Source organism: Punctularia strigosozonata, assembly GCF_000264995.1.
Source record: "Punctularia strigosozonata HHB-11173 SS5 unplaced genomic scaffold PUNSTscaffold_19, whole genome shotgun sequence".
NCBI lineage: Eukaryota > Fungi > Basidiomycota > Agaricomycetes > Corticiales > Punctulariaceae > Punctularia > Punctularia strigosozonata.
The window spans coordinates 348,682-366,559 of NW_006767451.1; the positions used below are offsets into that span (position 1 = coordinate 348,682).

The following is a 17,878-nucleotide window of genomic DNA, read 5'->3' on the forward strand; positions in this document are numbered from 1 at the left end:
GTGGTGGTGGTGAGAGACAAAAGGTGCAAACCCTGCGCAGCAGGTCGAGGATGGTTTGTCTCAAGGGACTGCAAAGCTATAAAGCCAAGGCCTCAGGGCCAGCCCCACAAGCGTGACGGCACGGTCGCGCCCTGACTAAGTGCATCACGTGCTTGAGCGCACCGCAATTTATTATCATTCCGTTGTCTCCCGCTGTGCCCCGCTGTGCCGCTGCGGGCCTACGGTCAGTTGGGTGAGTTCTTTACCTGAACCCTGAATATTGCAAAGCATCCAATACGAGAATGGCAGTGTGTTGCAATGGCGAACGTGTTATCAACATGTATGAATTCACATCGGGCAGCAATAAATAGAGAGTGCCAAGGTTTTGCAAACGGAGCATCGCGCTCGGCGACGACGACGACGGCGCTCGCCTCCCCTTTTCCTGACTCATCATGCAGTTTACTCTCTTGACAGTGACTTGAACTTCTTGCTTGGCTCGAGCTTTGACTCCGCCGTCGCGCGCCAGCGCTGACAATATAATACAAAAAACTAACAAATGGGACCCCTCAAGCTTGCCGTTGTCGGCGGCGGACCTTCCGCGTTCTACGTCGCGTCCCGACTGCTGTCGCTCGTTCCGCCCGCTCATCCATCCGCAAGCCAGCTGAGAGTGCATCTATATGATCGGCTGTGGGCGCCACACGGCCTGGTACGGTACGGTGTCGCGCCAGATCACCCGGAAGTGAAGGTACGCCGCACGAGCGTTGTTGGTTGGACCTGGGTTTTCATCTGATCCTGATCCTTGTTCTTGTGCTCCTTTTTAACCCTTTAGAACTGCGTACACAAGTTCGACGAGGCAGCAAAGGACGGCCGGCTCAAGTTCTTCGGTAACGTGAACATCGGCGGCGTGCCGACAAATGCCTCGCCGGCCGCGCTTTCCCTACCGCTCTCGACCCTCTTCAAGAATTACACCCACCTCCTTCTTGCCTCAGGTTGCACCGTCCCCATTCTTCACCCTGCTCTGCCTCCCTCAGACCGTTGTGTGCCCGCCCTGTCCGTCGTGCACTGGTACACCGCCCATCCCTCGCGCCCACCCCCACCTCCGCTCGATAAAACGAGCCACGTATCCGTCATCGGGCACGGCAACGTCTCCCTCGATGTCGCTCGCATGCTGCTCACCGACCCGGCGATACTCCAGAAGTACGACGTCCCAGAGCACGTGTTAGAAGTGCTACGCCGTTCCAGCGTGAAACACGTCTCCATCGTCGGTCGTCGCGGGCCGTTCCAGGCGGCGTTCACGACGAAGGAGCTGCGCGAGATGATGAACCTCTCCGACGCGTCCATGGTCCCGCTCGACCCCTCCGTCCTGGAACCTCTCCCAGGGGAGACACCCACCCGGCAGCAGACGCGCACGCTGCAGCTTCTCCAGAAGGGCTCCAAGAACGTGTTCGGGACGACGCCGAAGACATGGTCGCTCGACTTCTTCCGCTCCCCAACGGGGCTCGCCTCGTCGCCGGAATCGGGATCCCTCTCCCTCTCCCTCGCGCACACCGCGCTCGACCCCGCGACGCGCCGCGCGGTCCCGACCGGCGTATCGTCCGCGCTCGCGACCGACCTCGTCGTCACCTCGCTCGGGCACCGTGCCGACCCTGCGGGCCCGCTCGTCGACCCGGAGCTCGGGCACGCGCGCGCTGCGGCCGGGCGCGTCGTCGGCCTGCGGAACGTGTACGCGAGCGGGTGGGCCGCCGCGGGCGCCAGGGGTGTGCTCGCGAGCACGATGCTCGACGCGCACGCGGTGGCGGACGCGATTCTGGGGGACTGGAGCGGCGCGCGTGCGACGACGCCGGTGACGCCCGCGGGGCCTGCGCAGGAGGGCGCGGGGGTGGTGGAGAAAGAGGTGATGGCGAGCGGGGAGACGGTGGAGTTGGAAGGGGTGCCGGAAGAGGTGGAGGGCGGTGTTAGGGAGGGAACCGTGACAACGTACGAGGAGTGGAAGCGGGTGGACGAGGAGGAAGTGCGGAGGGGAGAGGTGAAAGGCAAGGAGCGGGAACGCATGAGCTGGGAGGAGGCGCGCGCATTCTTAAGCAAGGCGTGAGCATGACCAGTATTTCCACCAAATCGTCGAAGTCACCACTCAGCATCGCTATCGATCAGTATCATAATGTCCGCAATGCACATAGACGCACGATGTTTATATAAGGACGGCTCCGAACAGGATTAGTGGTTTGTGAAAACAATCAATAGCCACTGTGTACCGCCTGATGATACATTGGATGTCTTTCTTTCTCGATAGCAAAAGCAAACACTGCAGAGATCCATCGACCGAACCCGGCCCTCAGCAGTCCAGTGCCGCGACGCGTCCTTCGAGGAGCGGGATCGCCTTGGCCGCGACCGGATTCGTCGCGTTGATCTGGTGGTAAGCCGCGATCGCCTTGTGCACGTCGCTCGCTGCCTGCCCGCGCCACTCGTCGGCCGGGTGGCGGAGGACGTAGTCGCAACTTTCCAGCGAGGCGAGGAGGAGGACCTGCCCCAGCCACACGTTCGCTGTCGTGCGCGCATATGAGTGCCCGAAGCGATTGAGAATGGAGAAAAGGCCGACGCACCGATGAACGTCTCGGGGTAGATTCGGAAAGTCTCGAGCCAGCGCGCGATGATGCCGTGCACGGCTTGCGCGAACATCTCCTTCGCGTACGCGTACTCGGGCGTGCCGTGCACGTAGCGTTCCGCATAGCCCCTATGGAGGAACATGTGCATGTGGTGATACTCGAAGGCGAGCTTCATCGTCTGGTGCGCGACGCGCGGGCTTGCGGCACCGAAGTGCCACCCGGGGCTCTCCTCGCTCAGCGCACGGGGAAGCGCCGCCTTCCACGCGCGGATCGCCTTGTCGAGCAGGAGCACCTCCGAGGGCGGGAGGTGGAAGGAGCGGTTTGCGACGACGCGCTCCATGATGTTGGCGAGCTGGTACAGGGCGAGCTCGTACTGTGCGTCGGTCGAGGGCCCGGTGGAAGGCGGCAGGGCAGAAGCCGGGCGCGGGTAAAGTTGCGAAAGGGGGATGCCTGGCTGGCCGAAGGTGAGCGACAGGTAAGCTTCTTGGAAGACTATGTAGCGCCTGCGTGGATCATCCGTTGGTCGAGCCGAATATTCATGATGGGCGAAGAAAGGACACGTACCAGAGCCGCTCCTTGTCCTCCTCTTCGCCGGGTTCTTGTAGGAGAAGTACGGTGAGACGGAAGGTCATGCCGTGCAAAACCCAGGTGTCGCGCGGGCGGTCTTCATGCATGAGGTAGAGCTCGAGCCAAACGAGCGCGGCGACGGAGTGCACACTCGGCACGCTGAGAAAGCTCGCCGCCCTGAGTGCGTGCCATGCAGCGCTCGCGAATACGCCCGCTGTCGCCCGTGCTGCCCTCTACAGAAGGCACATCGATGAGCAAAAAGTGAGCGCAACGGTGGCAGATGGACGCACCTGTCGCGCCTGGGTGTTGGTTTCGCCGGGAAGGATGTCGTACGGCATCTTCTTCACGCGTTCATCGCCGCCGGAGAAGAGTATCCCGAGCGAGAAGACGGCGAAGAACATGGCGAGAGTCCCGGGCGAGTAGCTATTGCGGGCGGGATCACCGGGTGGGAGCGCGTAGTAGGCTTCGAAAAGGGCGACAAAAGAAGACCGCGCGAATACAGGATGTGTGCAGTCGATGTGCGTCCAGAAGATGCTTAGGATCCTGGCGCGAGGTAACGTCAGTGAATGGGTTGAGCGAGAGAAGAGGGACAGAAACGCTCACCTATCCGCGCCATCTTTGGTGGGCAGGATGTCAAACAACGCCCCGATGTCGTCCCCCTCCCAGAGGCTCGAGAAGGGAAACGCCTTCGGCTCGTCGAGCAGACCGCCTTGGGTGTATGCGGCGAGCGGATGCGGCGTCGGTGGCGGAAGGTGCACCCAGAACGGCGCGGGTTCTTCATGCGGAGATAACACACGAGTATTTCCATTAGCGTCTGATGATAAGAATGGGACGGTACTGGAGGAGGGTGAGGTAGGGGAGGTAGGGGATGGAGGGCCGGCAGTGGTGGTGGCGGAGGTGTCTCCTCGTCGGAGCTTGACGAGAGTCGTTTCGAGGTCTCGAATCTGTGTGTAAAGTGTCAAATATTGGACCGAGAGGTATAGGAAGCGGGCGTACACGCGCTATGAGCTTATCGCGCTCTTCGCTGGGTAGATCGGCGTTGGGTTCCTCGGTCTCCCAAATGCATGCGCTCGGCTCGCCGCGCTTGACGCAGCCGTGACACGGACGTGCGCGGTCGCACTGGAGCAGGAAAGCGCTCACAGGTGAGCACTGCGTAAAGCCCTGTTATCTTATCATCAAGGTATACTGACTTTCACTTTTCGTTTGTGGCACGGTATGCCTGGGCGTCCGAGATTGAGCGCATATACTCGTAGCATAGTCGGAAGAAGAGACTCCACGCACAGCTGTATGCTTTTCGCGTCCGCTTGTTCTTGCGCCAATCGCCGTTGCTCGATTTGGCCTTGGGTGGCGGCGAGTTTGAGTCGGTCAATTGGGGTTTCTGGTCTTCATCGTGCGGCGAGGGCGCGAGGCTGGATATATGCGTCGAAGTGGGTTAGGACCCGTGCTAAGGAGCTTGGCGTACCTGGATGGGCTGCTGGCACATGCGGGCCGCGAGGGTTGGTCCACATCCATTTAACACCGATCTCGGGGTGACGCTAGCGGAAACGCCGTGTATGCTAAAGCTTGGCGTTAGAGGGCGTTTTGCACCGCGACGTTGAAGTGTACCTTGCTCGTTTTTCCTCTCTCTTGATCGTTTGGCGAGCGGGGGGAAGCGGGAGAAGGGGCCAGGCTGTGTTGTCAGCAGAAGTCGCCCGTAAGCTTCGTTGCCTTTTGGCATTTTGGCCTCAACCTCGTGCAGCGTGGCCGTCTTTGTCGGTTGACTCGGCTCGCTCGGGAACTGGTCGTGTGTCGGGCTGAGAACAGAATGCATGTAGAGATGGAGGTGGCGAAAGACGAGTGATGCAGATGTAACAAATTCCGTTGCCGGTAGTCAGTAATTCCGGACGCCTTATCGCTTTTCTCTACTGAACACTCTTATACGCATATCAACGCATTTATGAGCCTGAGAAGAGTTCGTCTTGAATCTTGATCACTGTGTTGGTTCATCTTCAACGATCGCAAGTATGTTGCTACGTCAATTGCCCGGTCTGCAGGCTATTATAGTCTAGAAAAGGAATCCCGACATGAAATATCGTATGCCAGGATCAGAGTATTCTTACGCCTACTCCGATTGGCATAGTCTGCAGGCCAGGATCTATCACCTTCCTCATCGCTTCCCTGCGCGTCCATACCGTGCATCGGCAGGGAAAAATTGTGATTATCACTGGCTTTCGGGCTCTTCCCTTCCCGACAAATAGCACTATCGCCTCCCTCGTCGCTTCCCCGACCTGCCCCCTTCGTTCCTCGGCGGTGGAGATGGTGACTCGGAATCGCGACTCGCGGGCACAGGGTCACCCTGCAGAGGATCCGGAGACGATGGCTCGGAGGAGGAAGCGCCCGAGTTGGGCCGCGAGGGTCCCCCAGAATACGGCGGGGGCCGCTCTCTCGCGACGACGGGCTTCGCGGGGCCGGCTGCAGGAGAGGGGGAGACGGTATAAGGTACCAAGATGCGGTCGTCCGTTTGTTCGGTCATCGTGGGGAGGAGGGCGGCGCGGTTCGTAGGTGTGACCGTTGTTCGTCGACGTCTGCGTAGGAAGACGAAGAAGGCAGCTGCGACTGCGGCGAGAAGAACGAGGGCTCCCGCTGTCGAACCGCCCGCGATGGCGCCGACGTTGGCCTTGGATTTGCGGTGAGAGGTATGGGATGGCGTAGTAGAGGCTGTCATTGGAGACGACGAGACGGCATTGGGCGCGCCAGAGGGTGGCAGGCCGGATGCCGAGGGGCTCCCCGACGAAGCGGTCGACCCGTTCGCCGGACAGATAGATAGGTTTGCGTTCGGATTGGCGGCGAATTGCGTCTCTACTTCTTCCCGCGTGTACGTATAATACCTGATCGATGGCGCATGCCACAGTCAAATACGGTTCCTCTCGCACTGGTAGGTCATGCGCGCGCACCACGGGCCATCAGACCAGAATATGCTGTATAGCGGCGGAGGGATGTTGATCCGCTCGTTACACACCGCTTCCTGGATGTTGGTGGGTAAGGAGTCGTTTACGGCTGAGGCGCGACAGCTGCCGAGGTAGAGCTGGTAGCTCCCCGGTACGGGCGCATCGATGCCGTTCGGATCTGCGAAGCTATTTCCAGCCTTCTGACAGCTGCAATGGCGAAGAAGTCACGGGTAAGCAATTACATCCACATAGTCGATGCCCGGGACACGGAACTGAGATAGTGAGCTCACTTGAAGCAGAGCATCGAGAGCGACCACGCGACCGAGTTGCAGCAACAGTCGTGCACTTGGCTTGTGACGCCGTCGCAGCTGTCGCCGGGGACAGCGCTGGAGAAGTCGCCTACTTCATCTGATGTTGCAGGTGCAACAGGATGAACACATAATCTGGCCCATGGAAGGAATGTCAAGCAAGCGACACTCACACAAGCTATCGCAAATCTGGCGCAAACGCTGGTACGTCGCGCACGGCGTTTCTCCCACTTCTTGAGTATACCAGTCGGTTTGGTTGGTGGCGCATGTCGTACCCGCAGCCGCTAAGGAGGCAAGGAGAGGTATCTGTAGTAAGAGAACGCGCCACATCCGACGCCAATCTTCGCGGTGAGGGAGTCAACTGGAGGAAGACCGCTTGCAAGCAACCTCTCGACAACGGAATCGTCTAGTAGGCATGGCTTTATAGTTCGGTAAGTATACCGAATCGTCCATCAAGGCGCTGATCGAAGGTGTGGCTTAATTGCGGCACGGGTGGTGAAACAGAATCGCGGATAGCACGGTCTATATGGAAGAGAACAACCAGCTCAGCGAGAGCATACGGACGACATCCATGTGATGTTGGGAGAAGAAAAGGCTTGAAAGGGTAAACCTGGTCAGTCATATTTAGAGCTGATCGATCACATCTTCCCTCTGATCAAATCTAACCCAAGTTTATCATCAACTTGGCCCGATCTCTGATCTGATCATACTTGAGCGCTTGAGCATTTACGTACTCGAATTGCCGCTTGTACTTTGCTTCTTTGTATGGAGTCAATTTGATCGGATGCAGCGCTGACTTTCTCAAGTAATTACATGCATACGCTATAGTACGCCTTGCGAACGCGCAGAAATGCTTTGTCGGGTGGGCCATCAGACGTTTCCACCTGATTCGCCTCTGCAAAATTGAAATATTATTCGTACCCAATAGCGTGAGCGGATTTTCGCCGGCAAATAGGGGCTCGTGAGGGGCTCCCTTGCGACCGGTTTTCTGGAGCCATCGTTAGGGTGCTCCGTCTTGTGAGGCCGGCTTCGACGACGGACGTCGTCGTCGGTGAGTACATCCCAGTCCGGCGTCAAAGCGTAGATCTAATCATCTGGAAGGGTGACCAGCCGGATCCATAGGGATGTACAACCAGCCTCATTCGAGCGGTCAGGCGCACCCCTACGGCCCCACGTCGACAAGTCAAACGGATTTCGTGCCACCCGCAACGGCTCAGCACGCATATACACAGGGTCATACAGCGATGGTTCAACACCCATATATGCAGGGTACTCCGGTGAAGAAACCGCGGCTTTCGGACGCGTCGTCGTCGGTGATTGACCACAGCGCCACTGGGTGCGCGCCGTTCGTGGACTACGGAACAGGACAGCCTCAGCCGCCCCAGGTGAGCACCTATATATGTCCCTCTCCAAGATACCCTCCTGAATCTGAAATCTTCTCGATCACAGAAGGGCCCCTTGAGCGCGAACTGGCGACCTTCTGCCGCGTCCGAAATACCGCCAAGCATGATCCAGGTTATCCCTGCACCGCCCACCTCCGTAGACACTCACCCGCCCTACACACACCAACAACCACACCTGCATGCGAAAAGCCCACCGTACGGGCACACGGCATCTTCACCCAGCTCGCGCGTCTCAAGTCCGGCCTCCGTTCTCTCGACCTTCTCCGCCTCCACCTCTGCGAGTCACTTCTCCTCTACGCAATATTTCGCCCAGCCAGTACCTCCTCCTCCCGGGCAATCTGCGTTGCCGTCTACGCGGTCGCACTCCACCACCCGGTCCCTCTGGTCGCACGTCGCGCGTCCTCCCGCCCTCGCTCCTGTCCCCGCTGCCGCCTCCATGTCCATCATCACGCCTCCACCCACACCTCCCTTCTACCGCTCGCAAGCCGGCTTTTCTACCTCGTTCTCCTCCGTCGCCCCCGTCGCTCCATTCGCGCAGCCCCATCCGCCCGATCGCGCCCACCAGCTACGTAAACCTTTCAAAGAAGTACGATTCGCAGAACCGGTAACGCCGACAACCTTCAACATACCCCGCAACGCCACCGCCATCTTGCATACCTACATTGCGCCAGCACCAGCAGCCACTATGCAGTTACATCGTCCCGCCAGCACCTCGTCGGCATCCTCTCACCCGGCGCCTTCCCCCACCTCCTCCTTCCATACCAGCGCCTCCGTTACGACATTTCCGGCCCCCTTCACCACCACGACCTTCCCCACCACCACTTCTTCGCCCACCCCGTCGACGGGCTCCTTCCCCTCCAACACCCTCTCCCCGTACTTTCCCATCCTCCGCCCTACCACCCCCACCTCGCCCTCTTACCCCTTCCCCGCCGACCCCGCATTCGACGCCGCCGTCCGTACAGCGCTCTCCCGCAGCGCCACGATCCGCCCGCACTCCGAGCCGCCATACTACGTGCGCGTTCGACGGGAGCGTGCGGCGCTGGTCCGACGTCAGAAGCGCGTAATACGCGAAGGCGAGCAGCAAGCGGGGGAAGCGAAGGAAAGGGACGGAGAAGAGGACACGACCGCGTTATTCCCGTTCGTGACACCGACGGGCGAGGTCGTCTGCGACATGGTGCGCGGCGGACGGGCGGGCGTGCAGGCGCGGCAGGGCCGGGCTGCGTCCAATGCAGGCGGGGCTGCCACGGGCGAGAGCGAGGCGACATCGGCATCGGCATCAGATGGGCAAACCGTGGGCGCCGGGTCGGCTAGCGGGAAGCAGGAGAGCGAGGGTGGAAAAGGAGACAAGGTCGTCATCGACCTTACGGCCGATGATGACGACGAGGAGGGGCAGGAGGAGAAGCTCGAGTACCCTCCTTCGGACGACGACGGGCCTCCTGCGCCGTCCGAGCCCAAGCTCACGCCCGCGACCCCGTCCGTTCTCTCCTTCGCGCGCGAGGCCATCCAGCTCGCCCCCCACCGCCGGCTGCGCGTCGCCGACATCTGCGCGTACGTCGCCGCCCTTTACCCAGCCGCCGCCTCCACCGACGAAGAAGTACGGCGTTCGCTCGAGGCCGACGCGCGGTTCACCCGCACGGACGTGATCGGCGAGGAGTTCTGGAGCGTCGCAGAACAGGGGAAGGAGGGGAGCGCGGAGGAGGAGGAGGAGAAGCCAAAGCCAAAGCTGTCGACTGCCCGTAAGCGGCCCCGCACCCAGGCGGCCTCGAGGAGTGCTCACAGGCCCCGTCCGCAGGACGCCGCTCACCCGCCTCGGCAGGTTGACCCGCTCCCGAACACGCGACTGTCGATCGTTCCCGACGGTATTGCAATGCCGTGCGAGACCGCGGGGTGCGCGAACATCGTTCCACCAGGGACGATGTGGCCGCGCTGTCCGGCATGCAGCCTCGCGCGGTGGAAAACGCGCAGGAAGTCATCCTCCACATCACCCCAGCGGAAGGTAAAGCTCAAGCTAACGCTGGGGCGTAAGCGCCGGCGGTCGGGCGCCATTCGGGGCTGGGACAGTGATTTGTCCGAGTTGACGCCATCAGAGGATGAAGTCGATGACAAGGAAGAGGCCGAAGACCGTACGCGGGCGCTGGCAACTGAATTGGACAAGGAGGCCGGTGATCTGAGGGAGTTTGTGGGCAATCCACTGCCTCCATCGGTGGACCGGGTTAGCGAAGTGACGGAGGCGACTGGTACATTGGCGCGGATGACCGGCGATCCAACGGAGACCGGTCGTAATGAAACCGTCGCGCCTGCGATGAACGATCATCTTGTCAAAGCGGATATCACTACAAAGCCGTCTGCAGGGTCTAGTTCAGCGGCATCTGATGTCAGAGCAGGAGGTAACCCTTCTGCAGCGGACGACCATCTCATGCTTCCAGGCGAAGATTCCAACTCCGATCTCAACCCTCCAACGAAGGCGGACCCCGTCGCCCGGCCGCCATCTCGTCCAGGCGAACTCGACGATGGTAGGCCACCCAGCGGGCCGTCTTACGACAACCCCGTACTTTCGATCAAGCTGCGGAAGTGCTCTGTTCAGAGTTGTACAAACTTAATCCCGCCGACGACAAAGTATCCGTGGCACATATGCAAGGCGTGCAGACATGAAGGGACTCCTACTCCAGGCTCCGTCCCGCGCGACCCTCACAAAGAGGTATACATAAAGCCTAACAAGAAGGTGGATGCCCAGCACAACCGGGCCAGGCGCTCGGTGTGGACAGAGGTAAGTCCGTCGATCCTTACCTACCTAGAGCATCGCCCGACGACAGTACCCCTCCTGCAGTACCCGCAGCCACAGTTCCATTATCCGCCCTACCAGCACATGGACGCCCTCATCGGCTCACTACGTGCACGCCTCTCGGCATTCCTGCACAACTTCTTTCAGCTGCAGGCCGCAGCGGCAAAACCCCATCTGCTCAAACGCGCCAATTTTTTCGGTTTCGACGGCGAGAATTCGGTGGTGGTCGACACTCTCGACGCGCGTTCCTATGCGCCGTTGCATCAGGCGTGGGTCATGATCCAGGCCGCCACCGGTTTTCCCCTCCAGTACGTATACATCCTTCGACTATGGTCAGGACACAGTGGTTGAAGTACGATGAACACCGCTAGGCTGGGGACCGTCCGCGCTTTCGGAAAGGATGCTTTCGTACAGAAATCGGCTTGCGTTCACGAAATGCAGCTACCGACTTCACGGTCCGCGAGCGGCGAAAGCGCAGTGAAGCCCATGGTTTGGAAGATGTCCGCGCGCCTGGAGCTCGCCATCATGCCGGACAACGGACATCCTTACTTTCGCGGGAGGAAAACGGCTGTTAGATTCTGGCTCGTCATCGATGTCGATGGGCCGAAGCTAGTTCAGAATCCGAACCATAATAACCGCGTAGTGGAAACCCCCCGTCTCAACCCATCGCTCAATAGAGGCTGAAGGATTCCGTCCAACGTTGCCTCAGTCCCAAGTGCACTCTCCACAAAATCTTTCGTCTTCTCATCTTCATCGTGCTTTGATCTCCGTTATTTTGCTATCCTGCATTGTTCCACCTATTTCTGCAGTGTACATCGTGTAATGTAATCTATATCACTCGTGCCGTAGTCAATCGAGGTAAAATACATCACCAGATCCTCTCGCTACTCCTCCAACTCGCCCCTGTCCCTCATCGTTTTCCATCGGTCGTAGCATTCGAGCGTGACCGTCGCCAAGAACCCAGGTATGCATTGCTCCTTTTCTATCCAATTGCGCATCCACTGCCCGAGATCCTCCGGCCCGCCCTCGCCCTGCGCGACGAGCTGCATAGTCGCGCTCCCCGAACCGTCCTTCGCGGGCTGGAACACGAACGAGCACGAGAGGTCGTACCGCGACGTGACGCGCACCTGGCCGTTCGGGTAGAACGCGAGCTTGAGACCGAGCACGGCCGCGATCGCTTCCTTGAACTCGGCCGACTTGGCGGTGAACACCTGCTGCAGGCGCAGGAGCCGCTTCTCCTTCTGGCGTACGACCTCCTCCAGCTCGCGCTTCTCCTTCTGCACCACCTCCCAGCTTGCACGCGGCACGAGCTCGCCTGCGCCCTCGCCTGCTTCATCTTCTACCTTCTTCTCGTCCTTTCCGTCCTCGTTCGCCTCATCCTTGATCTCCTTGCGATGCGCGGCTCGCTCCTCCAGCTCCCGCAATCGCCCGAGCAGCGCCTCGTTCTCGCCCTTTAGTCTGTCCATCACCTCCTGCCGCAGGTCGGTCCACCGCTGCGCTGGGTTGTCCCGCATCTCCAGTACGCGCACCCCCGGCGGAACGTGTCGTCCGCCGCCAATCTCGCCCTGCAGCTCAAACAATCGCTGCTCGAGCGCGTCCATCTGTTTTTCAAGCGCCGCGATCGTCGTGCGAGCATCTTCCAGCTCTATTGCCATCCCGAAAAATTGTAAGAGACAGTCCGTTGGAGTGGAATGAGCGAACGAACCTCGCTCGGCCGTTGTGCGTGCGGCCCGCTCAGCATCCAATGCCACGCTCAACTTCTGGTGCGCCGTCCCGCCTGCCGGCGCCGTACCCGTCGCTTGCTCGAGCGCCCGGTCAAGCTCGGATTGCAGCTGGTCGTTCAACGTCTTATACTCCGCAAGCAACGTGTCAAGTTGTGTCACGCGCTGGGTTTGTGCAGCGTCAGCCGCAGCCGCAGGGGATTGTTGTGCCGCCTCTTCTGCGTAACTCGCCTAAACATCTGGGTGGTCAGCGAGGGAGAGTAACGCAAGGAGATGTGGACTGACCAGGAGAGCTTTGAGACCTTCGACTTCGCGCGCCGCGACGGCGACGCGCTGTTCGCGTCGCGCAATCTTGTCTTTGAGGCTCCGGATCTGCGGTTCCATCTGTTCGACCATTTCCAGAATCTCATTCTCCCGCCTTTCCGCCTATCGACGCGAGCACGTTCATCAGAAACATACGTTACTGAGAGAGAGGGAGCGATCATGCATACCTCGGCCAGCTGCGTGTCCCGTAGTTTCAGGAGAGCAGACGTGGAGCCATGCTCTTCGAGCAGCCGAGCATGATTGGTCCGGAGCACTTGTAGCTCACGGGCGGCCGTATTCGAGGACTGCGAGGCCGAGAGGGAGAGCGCCTGAGATGACGCCGCCGCTCTGATCCAACAAAGCATCAGAACGAGACACATGAGAGTGTGCAAGTATACGCGCACCTCGCTGCCTCCAACTCGCCCTCGAGCCGCACGACGCGCTCGCGCATTTCACCCATCGCTGCAAGCTTGCGCTCCAGCTCGCGCTTCTGTTCGCGCACGACCTCGACGCTCTCCTTCCGCTCGCGTAGCACAGCGAGCTCCTTAGACATCTTGGCGTTCGCGCCTTCAAGCTGGCGAACGTACGCCGTCTGGCGCGAGAGCTCTTCGCGGACGACGGACCACGTCTGCGTGTCGGCCTCGGTGCGCGACGCGTCTTGATCGCGAGCGCGCAGGTCATCAACCTCATCTTGTAGCGCAGCGAGCTTGTGCGCGCGTGAGGTCGCAAGCTGCTCCGATTCGGCTAGAGCACGCTCGAGCGAGGCGAGCTGGGTATTCAGTGTCGAGAGCTGCGCGGCCTGCGAGGAGATGGTGTGTGAGGTCGAGCGGGAGAGCGAGGCGTGGTCTTCCTCCAATTCATCGTGTTGCGAGCGTAGGGTGTGCAGCGCCGAGCGTGTTGTGCGCAGGTCGTCTTCGAGCTCGCGCTTGTCCACAATACACCATATCAACATTTACGGATACTCCGCCGCAGAGCGCGATTGATGGTTCACCTTGGTCTGTTCGTGCTCCTTTCGCTCGCGCTCCTTCTCCGTCCGCTCGCGCTCCTCCCGCTCCGCGAGCCACCGCCGGTCCCGCTCCAGCTGCTCGACCTGCAGCTCCTTCTCGCGCAGCTTCGTCTCGAGATCAATGCGCGCCGTCTCGGCGGTGGCGAGCTTCCGCTCGAGCGCGGCGTGCGCCATGTGCGAGGTGAACGCCTGCGAGCGCTGTTGCCGTTTCGCAGTGGATGTTTGCGGGTCTGCGGGTCGAGTGATCAAGATTCAGCTGCGACGCCGACACGTACGAAGCCGAGTCTCCCGATCTTTTGAAGTGCAGAATGCTTACCCCTCTCGAGCTCGGCGGCGGCGGTGTCCCGTTTCTTTGCGGTAGCGGCGGCGGTCGACCGCGCATACGCGCCACCCCCTCCCGCCGCTGTTGCTGGCGTTTTGAATTTATCTTTGTTCATTCCGGAGTCTTCACGCGTAGAGCGAGCGCAACAGCGGGCAGAACTACGAAAGTCGCGGTCAAGACCAAGCGAGTCCCGACACACGTGCTCAGTAGACTGTCGCCGACGTCGGTACGCGCGACGTCGGGATCTTGACGCTTGCAGTCACGACCACCACCTTCTTGCATACTCGTCCGCCTGCTTGCGTTCTCTATCCTCTCTCACTGTTACGTGCACCGAAACGTATTGAAACAGGACCATCGAAGCTACTACATAGCGATGTCAGACGACGAACTCATCGGGTCCGAAGACGAGGAATACACCACGCCAACCCAGCGCAAGAAGGCGAAGGGGAAGAAAGTGGAGGATGCAGAATATCAGATTCATCACGCTCTCAAACCGCCGAGAGCGACAAGCTATAGCGCGCAGGCCCTGTACGGTGCGCCTTTCGCGAAATCCTTGCTTCATGATACTGCACTCTAACTGATACGTGGTTCGAACAGAACAAATACACAATGGCGATATTGAGCTCGAACCGGAGTACCAAAGAGGTCCGTCTCATTCCCAGGGCCGTATGCATGATACCATGCCTCATGAACGTATTGGATAAGAGGTCGTCTGGCCCGAAGTCCGACAAATAAACCTGATTGACTCGCTGTTTCGCAACTTCTACATTCCTCCCATCATCTTCGGTACGTCCTGACTCCTGTCTCCGGCCATTGGTGCCTCAGCCTCTTCGCTCACGCGCATATATGGGTCCAGCCGTCAAATTCCACAGCGATGGCACGGAGCGTCGCATCTGCATCGACGGCAAACAACGACTCACGTCCCTTCACCGGTTCATGGAAGGCGAAATACCGTTCCAGGACATGGACTCGAACGAGAAAATGTACTATAAGGACACTGGCGCCGCTCCCCCGGGCAAGGGCAAGAACAAAGTCAAGAAACTCGTGCCGGAGAAGTATCGCCGCATGTTCGCAAATAAGCAAATCGTCTGCGTGGAATACTCGGATCTGAAGGATGAAGACGAGCGAGAGATCTTCAAGGTGCGTTTACTTATTGCGACGTACAGGTTGCCCCTACATTACGTCACTAAATCATTCGCCAGAGAGTTCAACTTGGCCTGGCCCTTACCCCTGCTGGTACGTCTCTCCTACGATGATGTCCTCTTCCGACTCAGTCTGACCGACGTCTTAGAGAAACTGCGCGCCATCTCCTCCGACCGCGTCAGATTCATCGTAGCACTCATGGAAAGGCACATCCGTGACCCGTCCCCGCTCGGGCCCGCCACCCTTGACTGGGACCAAAGCCGCGGCTCCGACTTCCGCTGCGTCGCGCAAGCCATACAAGCCTTCACGCGCTACCCCGCGGCTAAAGCCATCCCGACCATTCAAGCGACCGCCAAGTGGCTCTCGCAACCCGACTTCTCCGACGACTTCAAAGAGCAGATGGAGGAGACCTTCACGACCTTCGGCAAGCTCGTCACCATGGCCAAGGGCGGCCGCGGCCAACGACGTCCGTTTGGCGGCCGCTACAAGCACGTGGCACCCGTCGAATTCATCTGCTTAGCACTGCTCATCGCCGTACACAAGGACAAGCTCTCCCAGGCGCAGCTCGCCGCAGCCATCGTCGGTATGCGCGACGAAGCGCGCGAGATTCACCCGGATATCCGCATGAACAGTAAAGTGTCTGGCACCATGATGAAGTACATCAAAGAGATCAAGCCGAGCGATTTCCGCGACGTTGGCGAGGTGGTCGGTACGACGGCGGGCAAGAAGCGGAAGAAGCGCGCCATGGCGGCGAGCGATGACGAGGATTCCGACTACGAGTCAGAGGAGCAGGATGACGATAAAGACCAACTCATGGACTCGTCGCCGCCTTCCAAGGTCCCGCGGCTCCAGCGGCGTTCGAGGTCCAAGACGCCGCCTTCCGCACCTGCACCCGCACCACCCAACCCATCGGTCAAACGAGAGTCGCCCGCGGTCTCAACTGTGCCTCCTGCTTCCGGCGCACGCCCGCTATCCTCCATCCCACCGAACGCTTACGTCGCCTCGGCCTCGCTGCCGCCGAAGCCGATGCAGACCGCTGCTCCGCCTTCGGACCGGCTGGCGCCTTTACGCGCTGTCCAGGCCGCCCGCCAGGCTGCTGCCAGTGCAAGCGCGCCACGGCAACCGCCGCGCGGGCCCGCCGCACTCTCGCACCTCACCGCGCGCGACGGCTCGCTCGTTACCCAAGGGTACCCGCAGCCGCCGTCCGCCACCCCCGCGAACGGGTTAGATCGGGCTCTCGCGGAGAAGATGGGATTCGGTGCGCCTGGTTCCGCGCCGTATTATCCTAATAATCCCTACGCGGCCGGCCTGGGCACGTCGTCGCCGAGGTCCAGCTACTCGAGCGTGGGCGGGTACCCGCCGCAGGACAGGGGCAGGAGGATGAGCGGGAGCGATCCGCGGCATCCTGATAATCCGCCGACCGCTCCTCGATATGATGGAAGCAGGAACGGGAGCGGGTCGTGGGGAAGTGGGACTAGAAGGGACAATCGAGAATATGACAGGGGATATGGAGAAGACTCGGCCGGATATCAGCGGTAACTCTGATTGCTCGCGACTCAAGCTTGGTGTATGTTACTACGACGAAGTATGCGCATAAATATCATTTAGTAGATTGCACAGATCCAGTGGCTTCTGTGTTGGTATTTCTGGTACAGCGTTATTTGCGATACGGTACGGTACATTAACCCACTTTCCACTGCCAGAATGGGCCTGTTGAAAGCGACATCAATCATAACCTATCGGAGTCGAAGGGAACAAACTCACCCAACGGATCTGTCCTCTCGTGGCTCGCCCCGGTCCACAGCCCGATAACACCCATCGCGGAGCCGAGACCGGCGACTTGCACTCCCTCCGTGACCCACTCGTTCTGACCGTTCTCGCTCGTCGAGACCTTCTTACGCAGCGGCACCGTCAGCCTTCCCTCACACTCATAGCCACGGATCCGAGAACGGGACTCACCAGCGACCAGCGCACTTCGCCGTCGGCCGTCATGCGCACGACGCCGGTCATCCTCCGAGGGCTGTTCATCCCCGCCACCGACCCGCGGACGTGCAGTGCAGGCCGGTCGGGCCACGCGGCAGGCGCCTCGCCCGTGCCCACAACCGAGATCGTCATCGGAATGATACGCACTGCCTCGAGGAGAGAGCTGTCCGCGAAGCGCGTCGGCCCTGCATGTAGCTGGACCAACCACTCATTGAGTCAGGGAAGTTCAGGATCACAAGGTGTCTAGAGAGAAAGAGACGACCTACATTGTTCACTGCAAGGGACAGTCAGCTCTCGGACAATACTTTGGACGGTAGTGTGGACACTCACGAACGAGGTCGCGGTAGTCCATCCAACACACGCATCGCCTACAGCTCATGCGTGATGATCATCAGCGACGCGTCGCACTTTCAGAAGGCGTTCTCACCTCCACACTCCCGTCACGCCCGCCCAGTCTTCGCCCACACTCGGCGCCGTCCTCGCACGGACGCCCTCGAGCTGCGTCAGCCCGCGCATCGGGCCCGTGCTCCCGCTCGTGCTCGCCTCGCTCAGATTGGCCTCGACCACGATGCGCGCCATCGCGAGGTAGGCCCAGTCGACGCGGAGGGTGTCAGGCGCGGGAGCGTCCCCTGCCGAGGGCGGCGGCGAAGGCAGTGGATTGTAGATGAAGCCGTCGTCATCATCGTCGCCGGAGCCCTCCGAATCGGACACGTCGGCGAGCGGGGGAAGGTAGTCCGCGTCGTCCGGGTCATCATCCGTGTCGGCTTCGTTTTTAGGGACAGCGGCCCCCTCAGCTGGGGTGGATGTGGTACTGGATGAGGAGCCTGGCTC

At 60.2% G+C, this 17,878-nt stretch overlaps 6 protein-coding genes across 6 annotated transcripts; 2 read left to right on the forward strand and 4 right to left on the reverse strand.

Moving 5' to 3' along the window:
- Positions 1-535: 535 nt before the first annotated feature.
- PUNSTDRAFT_18428 (FAD/NAD(P)-binding domain-containing protein) lies at positions 536-1,999 on the forward strand (the record flags this gene model as incomplete). The annotated part of the gene is made up of 3 exons (XM_007388580.1): positions 536-718; positions 809-1,822; positions 1,868-1,999. Coding segments are annotated over 3 exons (1,329 nt in total), but the record flags the coding sequence as incomplete, so codon positions are not given.
- Positions 2,000-4,005: 2,006 nt separating this feature from the next.
- On the reverse strand, positions 4,006-4,801 carry PUNSTDRAFT_55739 (uncharacterized protein; the record flags this gene model as incomplete). The annotated part of the gene is made up of 6 exons (XM_007388581.1): positions 4,755-4,801; positions 4,612-4,705; positions 4,431-4,558; positions 4,340-4,368; positions 4,146-4,268; positions 4,006-4,093 (listed from the first exon to the last, which is right to left on the reverse strand). Coding segments are annotated over exons 2-4 (205 nt in total), but the record flags the coding sequence as incomplete, so codon positions are not given.
- A 4,871-nt stretch (positions 4,802-9,672) lies between these two features.
- PUNSTDRAFT_55740 (uncharacterized protein) lies at positions 9,673-10,142 on the reverse strand. Its single transcript, XM_007388582.1, has one exon. It carries the CDS (start codon positions 10,099-10,101, stop codon positions 9,871-9,873), a length of 231 nt encoding a protein of 76 aa, XP_007388644.1. The 5' UTR covers positions 10,102-10,142; the 3' UTR covers positions 9,673-9,870.
- Positions 10,143-10,505: 363 nt separating this feature from the next.
- PUNSTDRAFT_108653 (uncharacterized protein) lies at positions 10,506-14,036 on the reverse strand (the record flags this gene model as incomplete). The annotated part of the gene is made up of 9 exons (XM_007388583.1): positions 10,506-10,554; positions 10,615-10,877; positions 10,941-12,214; positions 12,275-12,521; positions 12,576-12,716; positions 12,782-12,941; positions 12,998-13,518; positions 13,585-13,829; positions 13,916-14,036. The coding sequence occupies 7 exons, from the start codon at positions 14,034-14,036 to the stop codon at positions 11,454-11,456; spliced, it is 2,196 nt and encodes a 731-aa protein (XP_007388645.1). The 3' UTR covers positions 10,506-10,554; positions 10,615-10,877; positions 10,941-11,453.
- Positions 14,037-14,179: 143 nt separating this feature from the next.
- On the forward strand, positions 14,180-16,656 carry PUNSTDRAFT_146661 (uncharacterized protein). The gene is made up of 6 exons (XM_007388584.1): positions 14,180-14,454; positions 14,519-14,566; positions 14,627-14,707; positions 14,778-15,061; positions 15,124-15,157; positions 15,213-16,656. Exons 1-6 carry the CDS (start codon positions 14,295-14,297, stop codon positions 16,601-16,603), a joined length of 1,998 nt encoding a protein of 665 aa, XP_007388646.1. The 5' UTR covers positions 14,180-14,294; the 3' UTR covers positions 16,604-16,656.
- Positions 16,657-16,793: 137 nt separating this feature from the next.
- Positions 16,794-17,248, reverse strand: PUNSTDRAFT_76957 (uncharacterized protein; the record flags this gene model as incomplete). Its single annotated transcript, XM_007388585.1, has 2 exons — positions 16,794-16,958; positions 17,024-17,248. Coding segments are annotated over 2 exons (390 nt in total), but the record flags the coding sequence as incomplete, so codon positions are not given.
- Between the last annotated feature and the right edge of the window lie 630 nt (positions 17,249-17,878).

Excerpts from the sequence above, each read along its gene's own strand:
- PUNSTDRAFT_146661 (XM_007388584.1), top strand. The coding sequence starts at position 14,295 with ATGTCAGACGACGAACTCATCGGGTCCGAAGACGAGGAATACACCACG. Across the intron at positions 14,708-14,777 it reads CATTCCTCCCATCATCTTCG|CCGTCAAATTCCACAGCGAT; the intron begins GTACGTCCTGAC and ends ATATGGGTCCAG. Across the intron at positions 15,158-15,212 it reads CCTGGCCCTTACCCCTGCTG|AGAAACTGCGCGCCATCTCC; the intron begins GTACGTCTCTCC and ends CCGACGTCTTAG.
- PUNSTDRAFT_55740 (XM_007388582.1), bottom strand. The coding sequence starts at position 10,101 with ATGATCGTTCATCGCAGGCGCGACGGTTTCATTACGACCGGTCTCCGT.